The sequence below is a fragment of the Hevea brasiliensis genome, chromosome 7 (genome assembly GCF_030052815.1).
Source record: "Hevea brasiliensis isolate MT/VB/25A 57/8 chromosome 7, ASM3005281v1, whole genome shotgun sequence".
NCBI classification, from domain to species: Eukaryota; Viridiplantae; Streptophyta; class Magnoliopsida; order Malpighiales; family Euphorbiaceae; genus Hevea; species Hevea brasiliensis.
The window spans coordinates 5,853,052-5,873,592 of NC_079499.1; the positions used below are offsets into that span (position 1 = coordinate 5,853,052).

Below are 20,541 nucleotides of genomic sequence, written 5' to 3' on the forward strand. Positions count from 1 at the left end.
CCAGCCGAATGACTTGTATAAATTTTAATTTGAAATGAAATGAAGCTCTCCTTTTTATTCAATGAATTGATGGGATCGGAAGGTATCTGAATTGCATAAGCACTTGATTGTCTGAACACATTACGACAACTAAAAGTGATTATTAATCCAAGTATAAGAGGTCGGAAAACATTTTAAGCATGAGATCGGCTGAGAACAAACGCTAAACGGGACTTGATTAAAATTGGAAATTTGATTTGAACACTTAAGATCATAATCATCATTAAACCGGATTGGAACCTTAACTTTATCAGACGATTATCCCCAAACTTTTAAAAGGGAGATCGGTAATAAGACTGGTGGCACGAAGGCCTAATATTGGTTCAATCTCGTTTGACAAGAGAGATCGGAAATATAATTGACTGGTCGGGGGACTTGACAATTGGTTTGAGAGATTGGTGAGGCTTTAAATGATATGGGGACTTAGTATTGATTCGATTCCTTTTGAGGAGAGATCGGGAATGTGATTGGCTGGCAAAGGGAGACTCAGTACAAGGGATCAGCTTCAAAGTTTATTGATTTCGGGGATCGGCCAAAATATGGTATCGACAAACACTACAAAATTTCGTGGGACCCATCGAAAAACGGTGTCGAAAAATTTCAAAATTTATATTGCCGCGAAGCTCTCGACGAGTGGAGCGCTCTGATACTCTCGGTTTTCTGGTGGGGTTCGCGATTTGCGAGAAATCTAGCCCAAAAATTAAAATGGGCTAAAACTTCCTGGATAAAAATTGAACAAACCACTTGATAGATTTTGGTGTTCTTGGTGTCTATGAAAAGCTCTCGAGGTGTAGATGGTGTTTGACACAAGACCCGGCCCAATCGGTGGCTAGATCGGCCGGGAAGACGAAGCGGCGCGCTGCGCGTCATGCAGCTTTGCGCTCGGTTTCCCGGCCTTTCAGGTTGTGGCCGTCGATGGGGGGAGGCTGGGGTGGCGCTCCGGCAAGGTAGGGAGGGCTGGGTGGCGGCTGGCCGGCGAGGGGAGGAGAGAGAAAATGGTAGAGAAAGAAGGAAAGGTCAGGACGCGCGTGGGGAGAAAGAAAAAGGAAGAAGAAGTCGGTCCGATTCGATCGATCCGATCCGGTCCAGTTCGATTCGGCCGGTCTGATTCAAGATACAAAATTTTAAATTTTTACTCTGTCTTGAGACCAAAAACGAGGCCAAAAAATTTCGAAAAAATTCTAGAAAACTCAGAAAAATTCGTAGACACCAAATATTTTTTTAGTTTTTCCACGTGGTCTTTAAATTAATTTTTAAAAATCATCAAAGTTTATATTTCTGAAAATCGAACCTGATTTTTAAAACCCGAAAAATTTCAAATAATGTCCTAAAATTTAAATAAAATAAAATATTAATATTTATCTATAAAATAATAAATTTAAAAATTAGGGGTGTTACAGATTGAAAAATAGCTTATAATCACATTTATTTTTAAAATTACTAAAAATAATGTTAAATACGATATATGGTGAAATTTAAAAATTAAAAGAGGATAATATAGTAAAATATTTGTCAAACTATTTTATAAGTACAAGACTTATAAACATTAAAATGAAAACTTAGTCTCTCCTGCCTTTTTTTTTTATTAATAAACTCAACTTATAAGCTTAAAAAATATTATAAATAAACATGTAAGCTTTTTTTTAGAACTTATAAACCGGTTTCATCAACTTATATGTTAAGAAAAATACCTCTAAGACCATGTTCAATAGTAACTTTTAAGGTAATATTTAGTATTTTGACTATAATCAAAATATTACCTTTTTTATTTATTCAACGGTGTCAATATTTATATTAATATTTTAGAAGTCGAGGGAGGAAATCATAAAATATCATCTCTCATAATTTTTAAGATAGTGTTTAGTATTTTAACCACTATTAAAAATATGGTATCACTATTTTTATATTTAACAGCCAATCCAATAATTATGTATACTTTTATTTTAAATTGCTATATAAATAATTAACTATTAATAATTAATATCTAACGGTTAGTAGCCAGTAAAATAGTTAACAACTACTAGAATAATTAATTGCCACTAGAACACTTAATATTACTGAACAAATAATAAACACACTTCGAATTTATTGTATGTGCTATGAGCCAAATGGCAAGATTTATTTAGTAATATAGATTCCAATGGAAAGTTTTTATTGATCTTTTGAACATCTACATGTAGTTTTGCAGTGTGATTCTCTTAAGATTTATATGAATTGATTCTCTCTCATTTCCATTTCAATCATATTCCAAGACCAAAATGGGAAGATGGCATCCCTTCAAAATGTTAACAATATTCTTAAATAATATTTTTTAGGAAAAAAAGAACATCACCTATTATTCTTAATAGGAGAATTTTACTTGAATATTACCCACAATCCTATGCTCTGCTTGTTTTACGAAAAATATTTTTCTGAAAAATATTTTTTACATTTTCTAGTATTTTGGGCACTCAGAAAAATTGATCAACAGAAAATATTTTCCTGATCAAAAGGAAAATTAAGTCATTTTTCTTAAAAACGACTTATATTTTTCAAAAGAGAAAATCATTTTCTGTTTTGTAAATTTTGATAATCTTATTAAAATGTGATCACACTTATACATATATAAAATAAATATATATCATTAATTTAATATTACAATTAAATAATATAAAATATTTTCATAGAAAATATTTTTTTAGAAAATATTATTCGTAAAAAAAATATTATTTTTTAGCAAAACAAACGGAGCCCTATTGTGAATTAATTTTATCTGTATATACAAGTGGAGATTTCATGTGATTACACCAAAAGAAAAAACAATATTTGCAAATATTTGATAAGGTTGATTTTTGGGTATTAAGAAAAGCTTGGACCTCGGAATTAAATGGCCATATTGAAAGCAATTGTTGCCACTATAATTGTAGCTGAAAGAAAAATCCATGTTGCTTTCATTTCCTATTGTTAATGGATTTTTTCTTGGAAATATTATATTGATCTCATTATACAAACTCATATAAAATGTGTTAATATGCGTCGTCTATTTTCTTTCTCTATGTATTGGCAACATCATCATTATTTATGTGCTTAATTTAAATTGAAATTGCATTTATCAATATTTTTTTGAAATATTTTCTTTGGTCTCCTGCTATGTTTGGGAAGGGGGGAAGAAAAATAAAAGAGGGAAGGAAAATAAAAGAGAGAAAGTAATAAATGAAAATAAAAATTATTTTCCTTCCCCTTGTTTGGATTGGGAGAGGAAAATATTAGAGGGAAAGTTGTTTTATGAATAGTAAAATTATAACTTTATCCTTAAATTAAAAAAAAAATTATTAAGTATAGGGATATTTTTGTATTTTTAAACATTTTTCTCTTACTTTCCTCCCATTTTAGAGAGAAAGAAAAAAAAGACAAAATAATTTTATTTTCCTTCCAATATTTTCCCTCCCCCTTTATTTTCTACTCAATCCAAACAAAAGAATGGAAAATAAATTTATTTTCCCCTCACATTTTCTTTCCCCTCTCACTTTCCTCCCTTCCCAAATATACCCAAGTTGCAATGCACCAGAACACAGGGGTGGAGCCAGGTGGAACCATTTTAAGTAGAGTCATGTGATCTAAATTTTGACAAATCACTATATAGTGGTTAAGTGCCTTTAACTTTCGTAAATTATGCCTACCTTCCCTTTCGATGAATGTCGATTAGTTTGTTTGCTCTTGGCTTAGAGATTTAGCGATCGATTGGGTGATTTAATCTAAAAAATGTTTAGAGCATGAGAGCTTTGTATTGATGTTTAAATATATGCGGACATTTTATCGCTCATAAAGCTTCTGATTTCTTATCTGTAGTCGCTGCTTCCATCCTTTCTTTGGATGTCCAGCAGTAATGCACTGATTTTTTTGGAGGTTTTTTTTCCAGTGAGCTGGTTTTCTGGGCTCCTTTCTGGATGATTTCTAGGCTTTGGGGATATTTGTCTCTAGCCTCTCTTTTTGCTCTGTACTCATTTTGCCCAGTTTGGACCATGAAATGCAATTTCGATTTGCAGATTAAAAAAAAAAAAAAAAAACTCGAAAATGACTCACATAATTTTTTTACATTATAATTAATATAATAAATATTATTTAAATATTAAATAATAATAAATTGTGTTATCTATATTTTATTAGCACATGCAACTAATTTCACTTCTTGTTAATTTTAAATAATATTTTATTATATTATTTTATAAAATATTATAATTATATATTCTTTATTTTTTTTGCCAAGTTTCACATTTTTTCGTCAATTTAATATGTATTTTGTTAAATAATTATTAAAATATATAAAAATTTCACGAACAAGTGTTTGGTGTGCGCTACAAAGAGAGAAATCGGTTTCGGTTCTCAGAGAAGGCATTATTAGAAGAGGCAGACCAAAGGTTATGGACCATAGAGGATACCTTACTAAATCCAAAAAATTTGGTAGTGTTTTTTTTTTTTAAATAAAACAAAATAATCTCACTATGTTTAAAACAAGCTATCTATAGAATCCATCTATAATCACAAGCAAACAAATGATGTACACAAGTGTATTCCCCAAAAAAAAAAAAAAAATGCACACAAGTGTAGAGGTGTATGACCTGTGGAAGTCATCATTAAAAATCAGGCTTCTTCCTCCGAAATTCAGACCTTTCAACTGACCTTGCAAGATCTTGGAGTTCCTTCACATGCTTAGTCATCCCTTTGCTTGAATAAGCTTTAATCATGGTTCTGCAAGTGATTTTATCAGGTTTACATCCTTTCTGCTCCATCAGCTTGAGCACACCTTTCATCTCGACAAAGTATCCCATTCTCCCATAAGCATCCGCCAAACAATTGAAAAACACAGTATCTAATTTTATATCTGAATTCTCAATAAATCGCAAGACCCCTCCAATTTTTTCAGGTTTCCCAGCTTGCCCGTAAGCTCTCACAAGAGAGCATAGTGTAACACAGCTTGGTTTGATCCTCTCTGACTGCATTAACTGAAACAAATACCCCATTCGTCTCAAATCCCCAGCCCGCCCAAATGCATCAATCACCACATTGTAGGTTACAATTGTCCACGAATAATGGTATGCCTGCATGTATTCCATCACTGCACTCATTTTCTTATAATCTCCAGCTTTTCCATAGGAATCCAGGAGAATGTTAAAAGTCATGATAGTGGGTTCAATCCCTGCACTCTGTAACTTCTCATAACACTTTTCCATCATTTCAATTTGCCCACTGCTGCCAAAGGCTCTGATCGTGGAGTTCATGGTCCAAACATCAGGTTCACAATTTTTCTCACTAAGCATCTTCACTAATGTTGCTTCCATCTCTGCAAACCTTTAAGAAAATAGAAATGATGAGTTATTTCTTTTGCAATTGAATAGCATTGTCATGCCCTACCTGGTTGCCAGACATGAAAGCCATTTTTTCTCCATAATGGCTAGGTGAAGAAATTGAATAATTAAAAGGGAAAAAAAAGAAAAAAGAAAAAGAAGACTTAAAACAAGAGGCAGCAGGGATGTAGTAAAGACAAAAGAAAATGAGAAAAGCAACAACTAATGTAAACGCAGAGATGCTAGTCAATGTCAACAATTGAATTGAAGACTGAAAATTGACTGCTCAATCTATGCCTTGGGCAAAAATAGAATTCTCTGAAAACAGACGCAATATATGTTTCATATTCTCAGCAACCAAATGGGGCATTCAAAATTTAGAAATTGGAGAGGGTCAATAAGTTACATTTTTGCTTTGCCATATGCATCAATGAGTGTGTTATATGTGATTGTGCTGGGTCTGACTCCCAGAGATTCCATATCAGAAAGTAGCATCTGTGCTTTGTCGAAAGCAAAAACTTGGAGGCATGACTTTATGAGGATTGAATAAGTGTGAACATCAGGCTGGCAATCAGGATTGTTTTTCATTTCCTCCAGTAGAGTAAATGCTTTGTCAAAGAGACCGCTCCTGCCATAGGCAGACAACAAAGCCGTATAGGATTCATGGTTCACAACACATCCTTCTCTAATCATAGCTTGAAAGAGCTCATAAGCCTTCTCAGGTTGCTTACACTTTCCAAGCGTGACAATGAGTTTGATATACATACCAGAATTGGGCCTGTACCATAGCTGCTCTTGTAGCAGCTCGAAAACCTGAATATAAAGTAAAATTTTCACTTCATTGAGATTGTAGTCTGAAGACAATGACATGGCAAAACTAGGCAAGTAGTAGTACAACAGATCAACAAAATGCAAAGGCTATGCTATTTCCAAGGCCATTATGGCCATTGCCACGGCTTATTAAAGGAGAAAAATATGTTTTACCAAAATTACTCTTTCTTAATTCCTCCTGCATCTGGGTTATTTGGATTAAAAAACTGCCTAGGAGCATTCTACAGAATATCTAGCTGCTGTCCCTCACATTGAAAACATTAGCTGCTATCAGCTCTGCCTTCAACTCATGTAACCTCTCCTGGCTAATGGTGTTGCCCTCCAGTCTCCATTTTTATTTGACAATTTGAAATCTATGTGAATTAGAAGTTTCAATTGAATGAATCAAGGATGGATCTGTTGGGTTTAACCTTTGGGATGTTGCAGGTGGCTTATAGCCTCGTAGGTAACAGGTACTGATAAGACTATCATTTCCAAGTCTGATGATAACAAAGGTAACAAAACACAAAGAAAGGACCCAAGGGATCTGGTGCTTTACCGAGATTGAATCTCATTGTTGCATTTGGGCCCTCTTCATGAAGAAACATGTCTTTACTTTAGTCTGTAGTTCAGCAAGAATTTTGGGATGTCAGATTAATTTGAATACACGACAAAAGGATTCTGCTTCTCCCAATTTCTGCAACAGGTTTTGCTTGTCAGGCTTGGATTATCTATTCCTGTTTTCTTCCTTTATTGTCTCAATTACCGAAAAGCACTAGGATTTCTCTTCATTTCTTTTTAAATGTGAGACTAACTTTGAATTTGCCCATTGCAATTCACAACTGTTAAGCTCAATTTGCTTTAGTCTGACTTGATTAGTGTCTTTATATTCTACTTAATATGGAGCACAAGCACAAATATATCCAACAGGTTCTCAGCAACCAAAGCAGCATGAATAGTGAGTAGAAACGGACGTCCATCTCCAAAAAAAAAAAAAAAAAGGCGTACACACATTGAATTGAATTGAAATCAATCGAATTGACGTACCTTAAGAGCAGACTCCCAGCGCAAAGCGGTGATTCTGTCGTGAAGAGCTTCGAGGACAGTCGTTGGAAGCAATTTCTTTGAATTGGTAGGACCTCTCTTTTTCTCAATGGTAGCTTTTGTTGCATCTCTTCGAAGAATCACAGAAATCGCCTTCCTCGACGCAATTTTCCGGTTCACTTCCTCTTTTTTCTCTTTCGCCTCTCTCTTCTTCACCTTTTCCCAGTCTATTGCCCGTCTTCTTTGGCCTCTCTGTGTCACAGCTAGCGCCGCATCATTGTTTGAAGGAGAAGGAATAGAGAGTGGTTCTGTTTCGGGTATGGATACGGAAACGGGTACCGATATGCCATGCACAGGCTTTGGGCTCGTCAGTCGATGCCGGTGCAATGTATTGGGGTAAGGATTTGCGGAGCCGGAGAGTGCGGTCATTGTTGGTTCTGACTGCACCTGCTGACACTGAAATTGAAGATAATTGTTTCGATGGGCCTCGCATAGCTGATGGAACGCTTCCGGAGGCCCAGGAAAACACCATGTTAGTACAGCAGGCCAGGCCACGAGTCGGTTTTTGAATCAATTCTATATGAATATGGTTTCGCCTTTTTGATTCTGTTAAAATTGATTTCGATTAAACTCATTACTTTCTACTTTTATTTAATTTTTAAATAAAAAAATAAAAATAAATTTTGATCAATTTAAATTCATCCATTTTTAATTTTGACCCGGCCCTAGCCCGGTCTAATGCTATGTGTTGGCAATTTGATCATTAACAAGACAAAATTGTCTTATTGCCTTCACACCAAAAGCTTAGATTTTTCTCTCTTTTTTTTTTTGAAATTTTAAATTAGATTCTTATTTGAGTTATTATTTAAAATACACTAAAAAATATTTATTAGAAACTTCTAAAAATTAATTTTAATTTATTAGAGACGCTCTTAAAAATACACTACTAGGAACACACATTAGCAGCAGTAGCTCATCATCCAAACATTGTGCACAAAGAAACTGATCCAGAAATGTTTTATCAGAATCAATAAGCAGGACCCAAGTGAAACAACCAACATACCAAGTAGTAATTCCGCATTGCAATGTAAAAGCTAACAAAATAAAGAAAAAACCAAATGATTTAAAGGCAGAAAAGTCAGTTGATGCAAATCCGACACATGGATATGAGTCAATAAATTGATACTGATGGACAATGGTTCACCAAAATCCAGATTCACAAGGATAGCATCCGCTGAAACTTAATAGTGAAAAGTTTTGGCAGTCAGAAGGTTGTCAAACCCATGTTCCATACGGTCTATAAAACATCCTGAAGTATGCGGATAGGCAATTGAATGGTCCTAGTGTAATTATATCTCTACAATCATTCCAGATACAAGAAAGCAGCTCTTTGTCAGAACAATATATTGCCTAGTGTAAACTGGATGTCAATTTGACAACAGCAACTTTTCACTAATAACAACTCAGCAAGGCTAAACTCTACTTGGAAATATTGCCTGGTTAATATCATTATTTAAGTTCATTGAGAATATAACACATGCATACAACTAGTACAAAATCTCCAACCAAATAAATAATTGCTCTGGTACTTTGGTTCATAAATACATAGGAAGCAGCCATCAAATACAAGTATTGGGAATCAAATCTTGATTAACGTCACAGTACATGCCACAAAAATGTTAGTATTAGTAAGGATGCACATCAACTAGAAAAAAACTTCAATCTACTACACAACTATTAAACCTTACTTGATGAATATCAACATGATGCACCATATAAATGTGTGTGCTCAGGCGGATGCATAAAGTTGCTACATTTTGCTGTCCCTCGTATCATTGTCCATGCATATTCCAGAACATAAACTCAAAATGCTAAAAGTTATGAATTATTCAAAAATTAATACCAGTTACTCTTGACACAATGGTTAATTCCCTTTTTTTTTAGCAATTTAATAAACCCGGTACAACAATAAAGTCATGTTTTATCCAATAATTCACAGAATTAGAATATTAAACAATATCTCTACTGAAATGCAACGCCAATGATTGAAGAGTATTAAGAAGATTTAGGCAAAACAAAGAACACAATTACAAATAGGTATTCCATTCCAAATCAGAGATAAATCAGAGGTTCAGAAGTCAATATCAATGCCCGTGTTTATTCAACTACAGAACGACATAAACATGACTCTCAACAATCAGGAACTCATATCTGATCCAGTACAAACATCCCCATATGGCTAACTAACACCTCCCTTACAATCTTCCCATCACTTCTTATTGTTTTTACCTCCACCGCCAGCGTTGTTTCCTCCCACAGCAGCCTGGGCAGCTTTCCTCGCAGCCTTCTCCTGCAGAGCCTTTGCGTCCCTACGCACCAAAAGAAAACTCAAATCAAGAACAAAACTAGTCAATCAGGGGAGGGGAAAAAGGAGATGAGAGTTAGAGACGGACCTGTCACGGCGTTGTTCAGGGGTCAATCCATCGTCTTTGGAATTCTTAGGCTTGTGGCCAGCCCTAGCTTGGGCCCTTTCCCGGTCTCGCTCTCTCTGGTTACCACGTTCGCTTCAGTTAAAGAAAAATAAACAAACCATAAGCCAAATGACAACGATTCACAAAACCAAATTCCCAAATTCATCCGTCTGGTTGCTTCAGATGAAAAGATAAGCTATTTGAATTTCCACTAAAAAAAAAAAAAAACTCATCGACCTCCTTGGCAACCAAATAGAGAAATAAAAGAATTTGCATAGAAATCAAACAAAAAAAAGAAGATGATCTAGAGAAATAGAGAAGGAAAAAAATCTCATCAGCAAGGATATGGCTCATTGTCGATCAATTGCGCAGCAGCCAAGCGAAACTCCTGCAAAATTCAATCAAGAATGGGAAAAGAATCATTATTTTCCATCAAAATTAAAACCAGACAGCAAAACAAAGGATAAAAAGACAGAGACAAACACCGGTGAGAGAGCGTAGACGTGGGTTGTCACTTGTTTGGAAGGGAGATGAGAGATTGGCCTCTTCAAACACAAAGCTGACGAATAAAGAAAGGGAATTCCGAAAAAAGTCGATCTATAGAAGTGTCGAGAAGCCGCAGAGATTCTACCACCGTGCAGCGTCCAGTAATTTATTCAATTGGCAAAATTCCAAAACAAGCTCGAATAATAAGGGAAAAAATAAGACAGTTTGAGAGGGTTCAAAGTATGCTTTAAGATTATTAGACAAAAAATTAGAGGAAAAAATGCATTGATTTGGAATAACCAATTAAAAAAATTTATTTATTTTTTAAAAAATTTTAAAAATAAAATATTTAGACTTAATTAAAATGATATAGAAATAAAAAATTTTTTTTTTTTTCTTAATTTTTTTTTAAAAAGAAATAGCTTGGACTTAATTTTACAAAAATTAAGTTGCCTCCGTTTAAAATCATTAACCAAACGACGGAAGGCTAGTTCTGGTTCAGAACTGGACTATGGCTACCTTATCCGAAAATGCCTTATCTATTGCCCTATGTAGTTAGTTATATACCATTAGCAAACCACATTGTTATTAAATCCCATTCGAAAATTGACACTATAAAAAATTCCAATAAACAAATAAAATTAATGAAATATTTATAAATTAATTAAATATAATACTTTTTAATATAATCTATTCTTATTTAAGCATAATCAATTTCAAAACTCAAGTAAAATTTAAGGGTTGCGATAAATTGACGGTTAATGTAAAATTCACCCAATTATCATAAATATGTATCTTTTTTTTTTATGTAATATTGCGACAAGCAAGCGCTACATCAATAGCTGAATGCAATATTAAATGAGCAAGTGTTACACTCTACTCCTCTGTATGAGACGATCCCGTAGTATACCAAATAGATTATAGAATTTTGCCTATCGATAATCTATTAAATATACTATAAGTGATTTTGATAAAATAAATGTATTTTCAAATTTAGCATGGTAGATAAAAATTTATCTTGAGTATTTTCAACTCAATGATGTGTTATAAAACTTATTTAGTAATAATTATGCATTTTTAAAATTTTGTGAAAAATTCGCGTGGTTACAGCTAAAACTATGTAAAAATAGTTCTTCAATTTACCTAAAAAAAGAAATTTCTTACAGAAATATTCTTGTCTAAATTTCAACGTTTCACAATTCTTTTCAAGCCATCAACTCAGTTTATTCTCAATAAAACCCATCATAAAGAAATTAATTCATTACTTAAAAAATTTAGAAAGAAATTTGAATACTACATTCATTAGGGTAATAAAATTAATATTACAAAAATTATACAGATAAATAAAATCTCAAATTAATATAACAAGAATTTGTATTTGATTGCATACCAAAATAATATTACAAGAGTTTTGTACAACTGCTCGAACGTACTTACATACACATAATTACGTATTTACATCAAAATATAATGTTTAGAGGTATATCTACAATATACCCAAAATTAATCACAGCCTGTCTTGAAGGCACAGCTTCAAGTAATCTCACTTAGCTGCTCTATCATTCCTTTCAGCTGCCCTATCCTTCATTTCACCTGCGACAGCATATAAAACTATCGCTGAGCGGTGAATTCAGTGGTGCACAACTATAATTTAAAATGTAGTACACTATACATTGACGAAATCATAACAAAGAATTTGAAAATATTTAATTTCATCATAATTCATAAAATCAAAATCAATGCTTCCAATAATGTAAATCATTTGTTTAAATGACATTGATCAATAATTACAATTTATCAAATCATAAATGGACATTTGAAATATTCTCATCAATTTATGAAAATAAAAATTAAATTTCACTAAATAGGAAAAAGCATAAAAATATAAACCAACTAAAATAAATAATATCTTTTAAATCATTTGTGCATAAGATATCACTTGGAAAGCACGATTGCTCACTTTCAAATTCATTCTTATTCTCATTAACTCGATGCAAGACTAATCCATAAGGGCTATCTTCGAAGTTATTCTCACTCCTTATGGTAGGGGAGATCGAATCGTGCATATTTCATCCATTACACCATAACAAATTAAATTCCGAAAGGGTCATCTTCATCATTGATCTAACCTCTTACATGAGGAAGATCACAACATCAATGCGCAAGTACCATGGTAATCAAAACAAAGCTAACTCCATTGTCTCCTCAATAAATGAGGGACAGGTAATAACCATGTCGAGCATCAGTAGTGAGATATAAAATAACATCATAAATTTCATTGCCCTTTTTGTGAGCATAAAATCACAATACCAATAAATTTCAATGCTAATTCCAATAATAATATTTTCCATGCCCATCTCAGTAAGCAATATTTTCCATTTTCCATGCAAACCCCATTTCAATCACAATTTCCCAAAATCAATTTCATTCACACCATAACAATATTCAATAATTATTGAGATAAAATTATAACTTGATAAACATAAATCATGAAGAAATAAAATCATTTAATCATTCAAAATATGTGAAACATTTATAAATTAAAGACTAGTTGTGCATAAACCTTTTTTGTTGTCTTGATCTAATCCAATTTTTCCTCTTTCCTTGAGTTGTTCATTTTCAACTGAAACACATAATTTTAAAGTGTTTCAATACCCCTTCAACCATTTATAGGAATTAATCCAATAATAATTTCATTTTTGTATACTAAATTTACCTATTATGTCTCATAAGTTGAATTATTGTATTTATTGTTACGGGGTTACTATTCATTTGACTATTTATGTAAAATATTGACTTTTTTATACATAATAGGTATACAATTTCTAAACTCATGGTTATTCCACATTTTGGGTCACAATTTTGCTGGCATTGATTACCAAATTCAATTCAAAGCTTCCTAAGAGAATTTCCAAAATTTTAGATTTGGTTAACTATGTTTACTATTCTATTGGACCAATCTACAGTAAAAATCTGGCTAAATTTCCTTCATCAAAGTTGTTTCTTAATGTTTCTACTTTAATTCCCCTTTTGAATCACTCCATTTGGAGTTTTGTAGCTCAAATTATGTCATTTTTACTATAGCTGGTCGGATTGGTCATTATCCAGAATTCTGGGCAAATTCTTGGTTCTGGCAGTTTTAATAGGTCAAATTTGGTTAACAATTTGAATGTGTTATGGTCAGAATTTGGATTTGTGTTCCTCATGAAAGTTGTCTTACTATGTCTAAGCTTTTCAATGGTATAAAAATCAAGTCATTTGAACATTTCTACACCAAGTTATGACTATTTGAACATGTACTGTTCATATAATGAGTTTTGTCCAGTGACAGGGTACCTAATCCAGATTCACCCTAATTTTAGACCAACTTATAGTTAGTTTTTGAGCAAGATTTCTACATGAGAATTGTTACATTATGACCATATTTTCATCTGAAATTGCCCTCACACTAATTGGAGTAACAGAATTCAACTTATAGCCTTTTAAGTGGTTAAAGGTCAAGCTGTCCAAAATTAGACCATTCCATATTCACAACCACTTCAATTCAATCCATCAAATTACATTTATAAATACACCAATTGACAAAATTAAGCATCAATATTACCAATTGGTCATCAATTCTTAAAAATCTCCAATTCCAATCAAAACCCTAATCACCAAGAACCCTAATTTTCTAATTACCTCAATTCATGCAATTTCACATACACTAATCACTTATACAACATCATTTCACTAAGAATTCATGTTCAATTCATTTAGAACACCTCAAAGCTATAAACTTCAAGGGCTAGTTGAAAATTCATTGTTCCTTAACAATCAAATTTTTGCTTTAATTTTAATAATTCTCACTCAAATTAAGTACCCAATTATGAAAAGAGAAAGAGAAATAAAAGAATTAACACTAACCTCTTTCAAGCTCTTTTCCAAATCTCCAATTCTTCTCTTTCTTTTTGCTCTCAAATGGCTTAACAAGGTCTAAGAGTGAGATTTTGCGTTGGGATTTAGTAGATTTATGGAAGAAAACCAAGGAAATTTAAGCTTTCTAACCCTTATCAATGGAGGAAGAAAGATAAGAGAGAGGAGAGAGAGTGAGGACGGCAAGAAGAAAGAAGATGAGTGAATTAATTTTTTTTTTCTTTTAATTGGTCCTTTTATGTAGGCATTATCCCATAATTCCCATAATTTAAAATTATAAATTATTATTGCATCATACTTGCCTAATGATGATGTCATAATTCTCATTTTCTTTTCTTTTTTTTTTCTTTTTCCTTTTCTTCACACACCTCTTCATGTTTTTAATTATTTTTCACAATTTAAATTTCCTACATTTTAATGGACATTTAGGCCAAGAGTCACCTCTAAGGGTGAATTGACCATTTTGCCCCTTCTCGGTCTGATCCGTTTTTCCAACAGCACTAGGTTACTTCCTGAACTCTGATTCAATTATTTGAGTATGTTCTCAATTCTTTTCTATGGTTTTCACATTACCACTAGCTTCGCAATTATCCCTAGGTTCGAGGTGCCATAGGGTCCCATGCGAAATCAGGGTAACGACTGAGCTTGCAGTCACTTCCAGGTTCGGTTACCCATCGCTGTGGCCTCGACTCATTTAAACCATCATGCTTTATTTTCCTTATTTTCATTTTATCTTCATATAATTGCTATTAATTTTTGTTCATGGCTTTTCTAGATGACTTAAATATGGTTCTGAACATTCTGACTGTCCGGACCGACACTAGTCATTGGAACAGTAAATTGTATGAAACTACCTACTTTGAGGGCGTTATAGCAAGGGGTTTTGACACATTACTGCATAAGTGTATAGGAGTATGGCAAGAGTTCCCACATCATAGATGCTCTGACGAGTATGGGTAAAAATGTTAGTCATGTCACATTGGCCCTTGGATGTGGTGCAAAATATCTAAAAGTTCTTACACCTTAAGAAACATTTGATACAAGGTTAAAAAAATTGGAGGCTACGTGTTGCCCTTATAAATATTAAAGGAGTCATTTATAATGAGATAAAAAATAAGTAATGGTATAACATTTAATGGTATTTGGTAGGAAATTAATAAAAAAACGTAAATGAAAGTATGGTATTTATCCATTTGTTAAACTTTGTTAACGTAGCTACCTAAGGTTAACATTTAGAGTGTGTTTGATAAAAGGTTAAAAAATCAATGGTTAAATAGTACTCTTAGGGTGCGTTTGGTATGAGGTTAATAATTAACTTTGTAATTTTTAATACTATTTGGATACTTTAAAGTGGGCAGGTTAATTTTTAACCTTATTAATATTTAACCTCTTTTTAGGGGTTAAACGTTAACCTTGGGGTGGGTAGGTTAACAGAAGTTAAACACACTATTTATATATTCATTTTCTATTTCTTCTCAACTTGTTTTATTTTTTGGTCCCTTCATCTCCAAAAACTCTTCTTCTCCTACAACAACAAGAATGTACGATTTTTTTTTTTAATCACATGAGCAAGATTATAAATTTTCTGGGTGTAAAAAATATGGATTTCTATCTTGTTTATTTCATTACTGTCACGACCCAACCTATGGGCCGGACCGGCACTAGGACCTGGGCCAGCCTAAAGCCCCCGAGACCCGTAGTAAGCCTAAATGTTCATTAACCCAACTCTAAGGCCCATTTGGGCCCAATTTCAAGAAACCAACCGGACAGAATCCGGCCATAAAGTGGACCTTTCAACGGGGAGTTTTTGACTCACCCGACCTGTAAACAAAATATATCATCAATTGGGGAGCTCAGCTCACCCTCCACATACTCATATCGGCATAAAAATAAATGGAAGCTCAGCTCCCTCATCCAATCCATCAAACATGCATATAATTTTACAGGTCCACATGACAATTTATATTACAGACCCGAATCATTTAAATATTTCTAACACATGCGGAAATTCTAGGAGTAAATAAAATTACAAAACTATTGATAAACAACCTGCGAAGGAGAAAAGCAGGTTAACCACAATAAAATCCTCCTGTAGCCTGAGAAAAAATATTGAACAGGAGTGAGCGTTCGACTCAGAGAGTAAAATATCAATTTTAACCATAATCTCTATAACTATCTAAAACTAATGCAACCTGTGGAATGAAGTGCAACATTAGCAATAAATTCACATCATAGCATCAGAAAGGTAATTTGGAGCACTCACACACCCTGTAGTATCAATCATAACATATGGGAGCTGATCCCCTATACAGCTCTCTTAAATCCAACCTGGTGCCAGCGAATTACTCAAGCTCGGACTTCCACTTAATAACCAAATCGAGGGTCCCAGCGAATTACTCAAGCCGTGACTACCCCTCGAAGGATCGGGTCCCAGCGAATTACTCAAGCCGTGACTACCCCATCCTATCCATAGTACACACCACATCACACGCACGCCAACGCACGCACACTGCTCCAAATTACCACAACAACATCCATGGCACATCAACAGTTATGAATGCAACATAAATCGTGCCTAGAGTTTAACTACATAAATATATGCATATAAGTGATGCATGGGCATGCTTGAACATATAATAATATCGAAATTACAATTAAAATTAATATTCTACTCACAGACTTGACGACAATCACCGTGTGGCGGGCGGAGGAAGAAGGCATCGGCTCACCTGACAATTTTATTACAATCATTTAATAAATCTGACTCAATACAAACAAAGAAAAAGACCAATACGTCCTAAGTCGTGCCGAAAATCCGACAGAATCTTCCCTATACCTAGGACCTACCCAACCTGCAAAAGGGCTCAAAACACACTTTTATATCCACAATCCATATATCCACAACTCAATCACATCACACAGCCCCTCGTGGGCCCATCAAATCAATCATTCATCACAATATGTAAAATTTCAATTTAGTCCTTATAATTGATCATTTTTGCAAAAACTGCTCAAATAAGCTCTAAAAATTATAAAACTCTGCCTCGCGGTCCTTAGAAATATTACTAAGCTATTGCAAAAAGAATCGTAATTTTCTAAGCTACCACGAATATTTTATGGATTTTTAATCCTATTTAAGCACTAGAAAATTACGAAAAAGCAAGGTTCGGGTTTACCTTTGCCGATTCCGACTTCGGGAACGCGCTCGGGATGCCTGACAATGGTGGGGTAGCCAAAACCTCGATCCAATTCGGAGACTTTTCCTAGTGGTCTGTCTCGCCGGAAATACACACATCCGGACAACTGTCGAATTTCCGCGAATTGAGGATACCTACACGAAGCCCAATAATAATATATAAAAAATCAGGGGTGTTACATTCTCCCCCCCTTACAAAAAATTCGTCCTCGAATTTTACACAAGGCAGAATAAAGTACATGATTACACATTGAACAGATAAGGGTACTTGCTACGCATGTCCCGTTCTGACTCCCAGGTGCACTCTTCCACTGACTGGCTCCTCCACAAAACCTTAACCATAGGGATCTGTTTTGATCTTAGCTGTCTCACTTGGTAGTCCACTATGGCTACAGGTTGCTCCTCAAATGTCAAGTTCTCCTTTAGTTCTATTACATCCGACTGTAGTACATGAGAAGGATCGGGAATGTATTTCCTGAGCATAGAGATGTGAAACACGGGATGAACGTGAGAAAGGTTGGGTGGTAGCTCCAACCGGTAGGCAACTGCTCCAACTCTATCAGTAACCTCAAAAGGTCCAATATACCGAGGTGCCAACTTGCCCTTCTTTCCAAATCTCATGACTCCCTTCATTGGAGAAATCTTCAGGAATACATAGTCGCCATCGCAAACTCCACATCCTCCGTCAGGGTGCATAACTCTTACGCCATCTGAAATTGATCGTTCCTTGATTAAAGGAACTATCTCTGAAGTGTACTGCACTAGGTCTACATCATGCACCTTCGCTTCCCCCATTTCCGTCCAACACATAGGAGACCTATACTTTCTTCCATATAGTGCCTCATAGGGTGGCATCCCTATCTTTGGAGTGATAATCGTTGTTGTAGGCAAACTCCACCAAAGCTAGCTGCTCATCCCATTGACCTCCAAAATCCAAGACACTCATGCGAAGCATGTCTTCCAGTGTTTGGATTGTCCTTCAATTTGTCCGTCTGCTTGAGGGTGGAAAGCCGTCTTGAAGTTCAATCATGTGCCAAGTGCCTCCTGCAATTTTCTCCAAAACCAGAAGTGAATGGGGCCCTCTGAGGATATTATGGAAGCCTAACTCTATGCAATCTGACTATTTCTCGAATGTAGAGCCGGGCGTACTGTGCCACAGAATATGTAGTCTTCACAGGCAAGAAGTGAGCTGATTTGGTTAGGCGGTCTACAATTACCCATATCGAATCATATCCTCGCGTGGTACGAGGCAACCCAGTCACAAAATCCATAGAAATCATTTCCCACTTCCATTCTGGGATAGGGAGCTCTTGCAATTTCCCGACGGTCTCGGTGTTCAAACTTCACATTCTGACAAGTCAACCACTTGGACACAAAGTCTGCTATGCCTCTCTTCATGCCATTCCACCAATAGCTATCTCTCACATCATGGTACATCTTGGTGGAACCTGGGTGGACACTGTACAGTGTATAGTGTGCCTCTCGCATGATTTCATTCCTGAGGTTGTCCACATTGGGCACACATATCCTAGAACCTTGCACTAGGGCGCCATCATTGGCAAATCCAAACTCACCACCTTCACCCTGCTGTACTCTTTCTATGATCTTCATTAATTGTTGGTCTCTGTGTTGGGAAACTCTAACTCTATCTCGCAAGTCTGGCCTCACTGAAAAATGAGCCAACAAGACCCCCTCATCTGAAAGATCTAGGATTAAACCTTGATCCATCAACTCATGTACTTTCTGAATCAACGGTCTCTTCTCTGCTGAAATGTGCGCCAAACTGCCAGAAGATTTTCTGCTTAAAGCATCTGCTACTACATTGGCCTTCCCAGGGTGGTACTGGATGGTGCAATCATAGTCTTCCAGAAGCTCTATCCATCTCCTCTGTCTCAAGTTTAAATCCCTCTGTTGGAAGATGTACTTCAAACTCTTATAGTCGGTGTATATCCCGCACACTTCACCATACAGGTAGTGTCTCCAGATTTTTAGTGCAAAGACTACAGCCGCTATTTCCAAATCATGGGTGGGATAGTTCTGCTCATGCCTCTTCAGTTGCCTTGAAGCATAAGCCACTACTTTTCCATTCCGCATCAAAACACACCCTAGGCCAACTCTGAAGGCGTCACAGTACACGGTGTATCCTTCACCGCTCCTTATCCTCATCATTATAACTGACTCTATCGAGCTCTCTTCCTGTCCTTTGGATCTTATCCACTTCCCTTTTCCTATTTTTGGTATTGTTGGTATCTTTTCAACCTGCTGTACTTATTCCTTAATTTTAGTCCTATCTCATCCTTACACCTTTTCCTTCAAAGATGTCTATCCCATCATCAACTTTAACTTTCTTTTTATTTCTTAGTCTTATCTTGATTACTAGTTTCATTACTTCGAGAATTCTAACCCTATGATTTACTCCTACCAGCACATTCTTCACCTTATGTAACACTTATAATTACTCATAGAGAATTTTTTTTTTGTACCTCCTTTTTTCCAACTTAACTATCAGAACATTATCATTCCCTACCAGCCTTAGTAGGAAATTGATTATCCTGGATGAATATGAGCCCCATAAACTATAAGTTCCATCTGAACTAACACGGCTGTAGGAAATATGTGTCATGCCTTAATTCCAAATAAGATACTTCACGTGTTCATTCTCCTTAATATAATCACATATACTACATATAGCTTTCTAAACTTCAACCTCAAATTATCCACCAGCAACAATTTCATCTATTGAAACTCATCCATAAATAGTACTTCCTCTAGCTCATAGTTTAAAACGGTGGCAAGCCTTGGTAGCTAACTCCTTTTGACTCCTGTCATTACTCTGTTCGTCCTTTCATACTTAATACTAGGTATGCACTTACTGTCATTCTCATATCAGGAAATTATGTATGAATTTGTGCCTACCAAACTCTCAATAACTAGGTCTCCTTGACTCAATTTCTGTTCCTTATATAACCTTCTAGAACCAAAAGCACAAGCTAAACTTGAAAAGAAAGAAAATATCCTCTTATATTCAACTACACCCGATTGTCATATTATAACGTTTCACCTAAGTTTCTTGGTCTTTCTCTCCAAATTTCATCATCTCCTAGCACAATTATGCTCTACCTATAAGGTATCATCTGCATGAACCCTTTCTGGTACCATTTTCCTTCTTGACATAATATTTTATAATTTATTAACTTTACTTATACTCGACCTATGATTCATATCTATCATCGTTTTTATTGTGCCCTTAACTTTT

General features: G+C 34.9%; 2 protein-coding genes across 2 annotated transcripts; both read right to left on the bottom strand.

Annotated features, from left to right (window-relative positions):
* Positions 1 to 4,601: 4,601 nt before the first annotated feature.
* Positions 4,602 to 7,813, bottom strand: LOC110663226 (pentatricopeptide repeat-containing protein At5g48730, chloroplastic). The gene is made up of 3 exons (XM_021822489.2): positions 7,221 to 7,813; positions 5,770 to 6,176; positions 4,602 to 5,367 (listed from the first exon to the last, which is right to left on the bottom strand). The coding sequence occupies exons 1-3, from the start codon at positions 7,644 to 7,646 to the stop codon at positions 4,653 to 4,655; spliced, it is 1,548 nt and encodes a 515-aa protein (XP_021678181.2). The 5' UTR covers positions 7,647 to 7,813; the 3' UTR covers positions 4,602 to 4,652.
* Positions 7,814 to 9,304: 1,491 nt separating this feature from the next.
* Positions 9,305 to 10,326, bottom strand: LOC110663227 (uncharacterized). The gene is made up of 3 exons (XM_058149884.1): positions 10,036 to 10,326; positions 9,671 to 9,776; positions 9,305 to 9,586 (listed from the first exon to the last, which is right to left on the bottom strand). Exons 1-3 carry the CDS (start codon positions 10,040 to 10,042, stop codon positions 9,487 to 9,489), a joined length of 213 nt encoding a protein of 70 aa, XP_058005867.1. The 5' UTR covers positions 10,043 to 10,326; the 3' UTR covers positions 9,305 to 9,486.
* Positions 10,327 to 20,541: the final 10,215 nt, after the last annotated feature.

Coding starts and splice junctions, on each gene's coding strand:
- LOC110663226 (XM_021822489.2), bottom strand. CDS start 7,646: ATGACCGCACTCTCCGGCTCCGCAAATCCTTACCCCAATACATTGCAC. Junction 6,177..7,220: donor GCTGGGAGTCTGCTCTTAAG/GTACGTCAATTC, acceptor CTTTATATTCAG/GTTTTCGAGCTGCTACAAGA. Junction 5,368..5,769: donor GCATATGGCAAAGCAAAAAT/GTAACTTATTGA, acceptor ATTTTCTTAAAG/GTTTGCAGAGATGGAAGCAA.
- LOC110663227 (XM_058149884.1), bottom strand. Junction 9,587..9,670: donor CCTGAACAACGCCGTGACAG/GTCCGTCTCTAA, acceptor TTTGGTGCGTAG/GGACGCAAAGGCTCTGCAGG.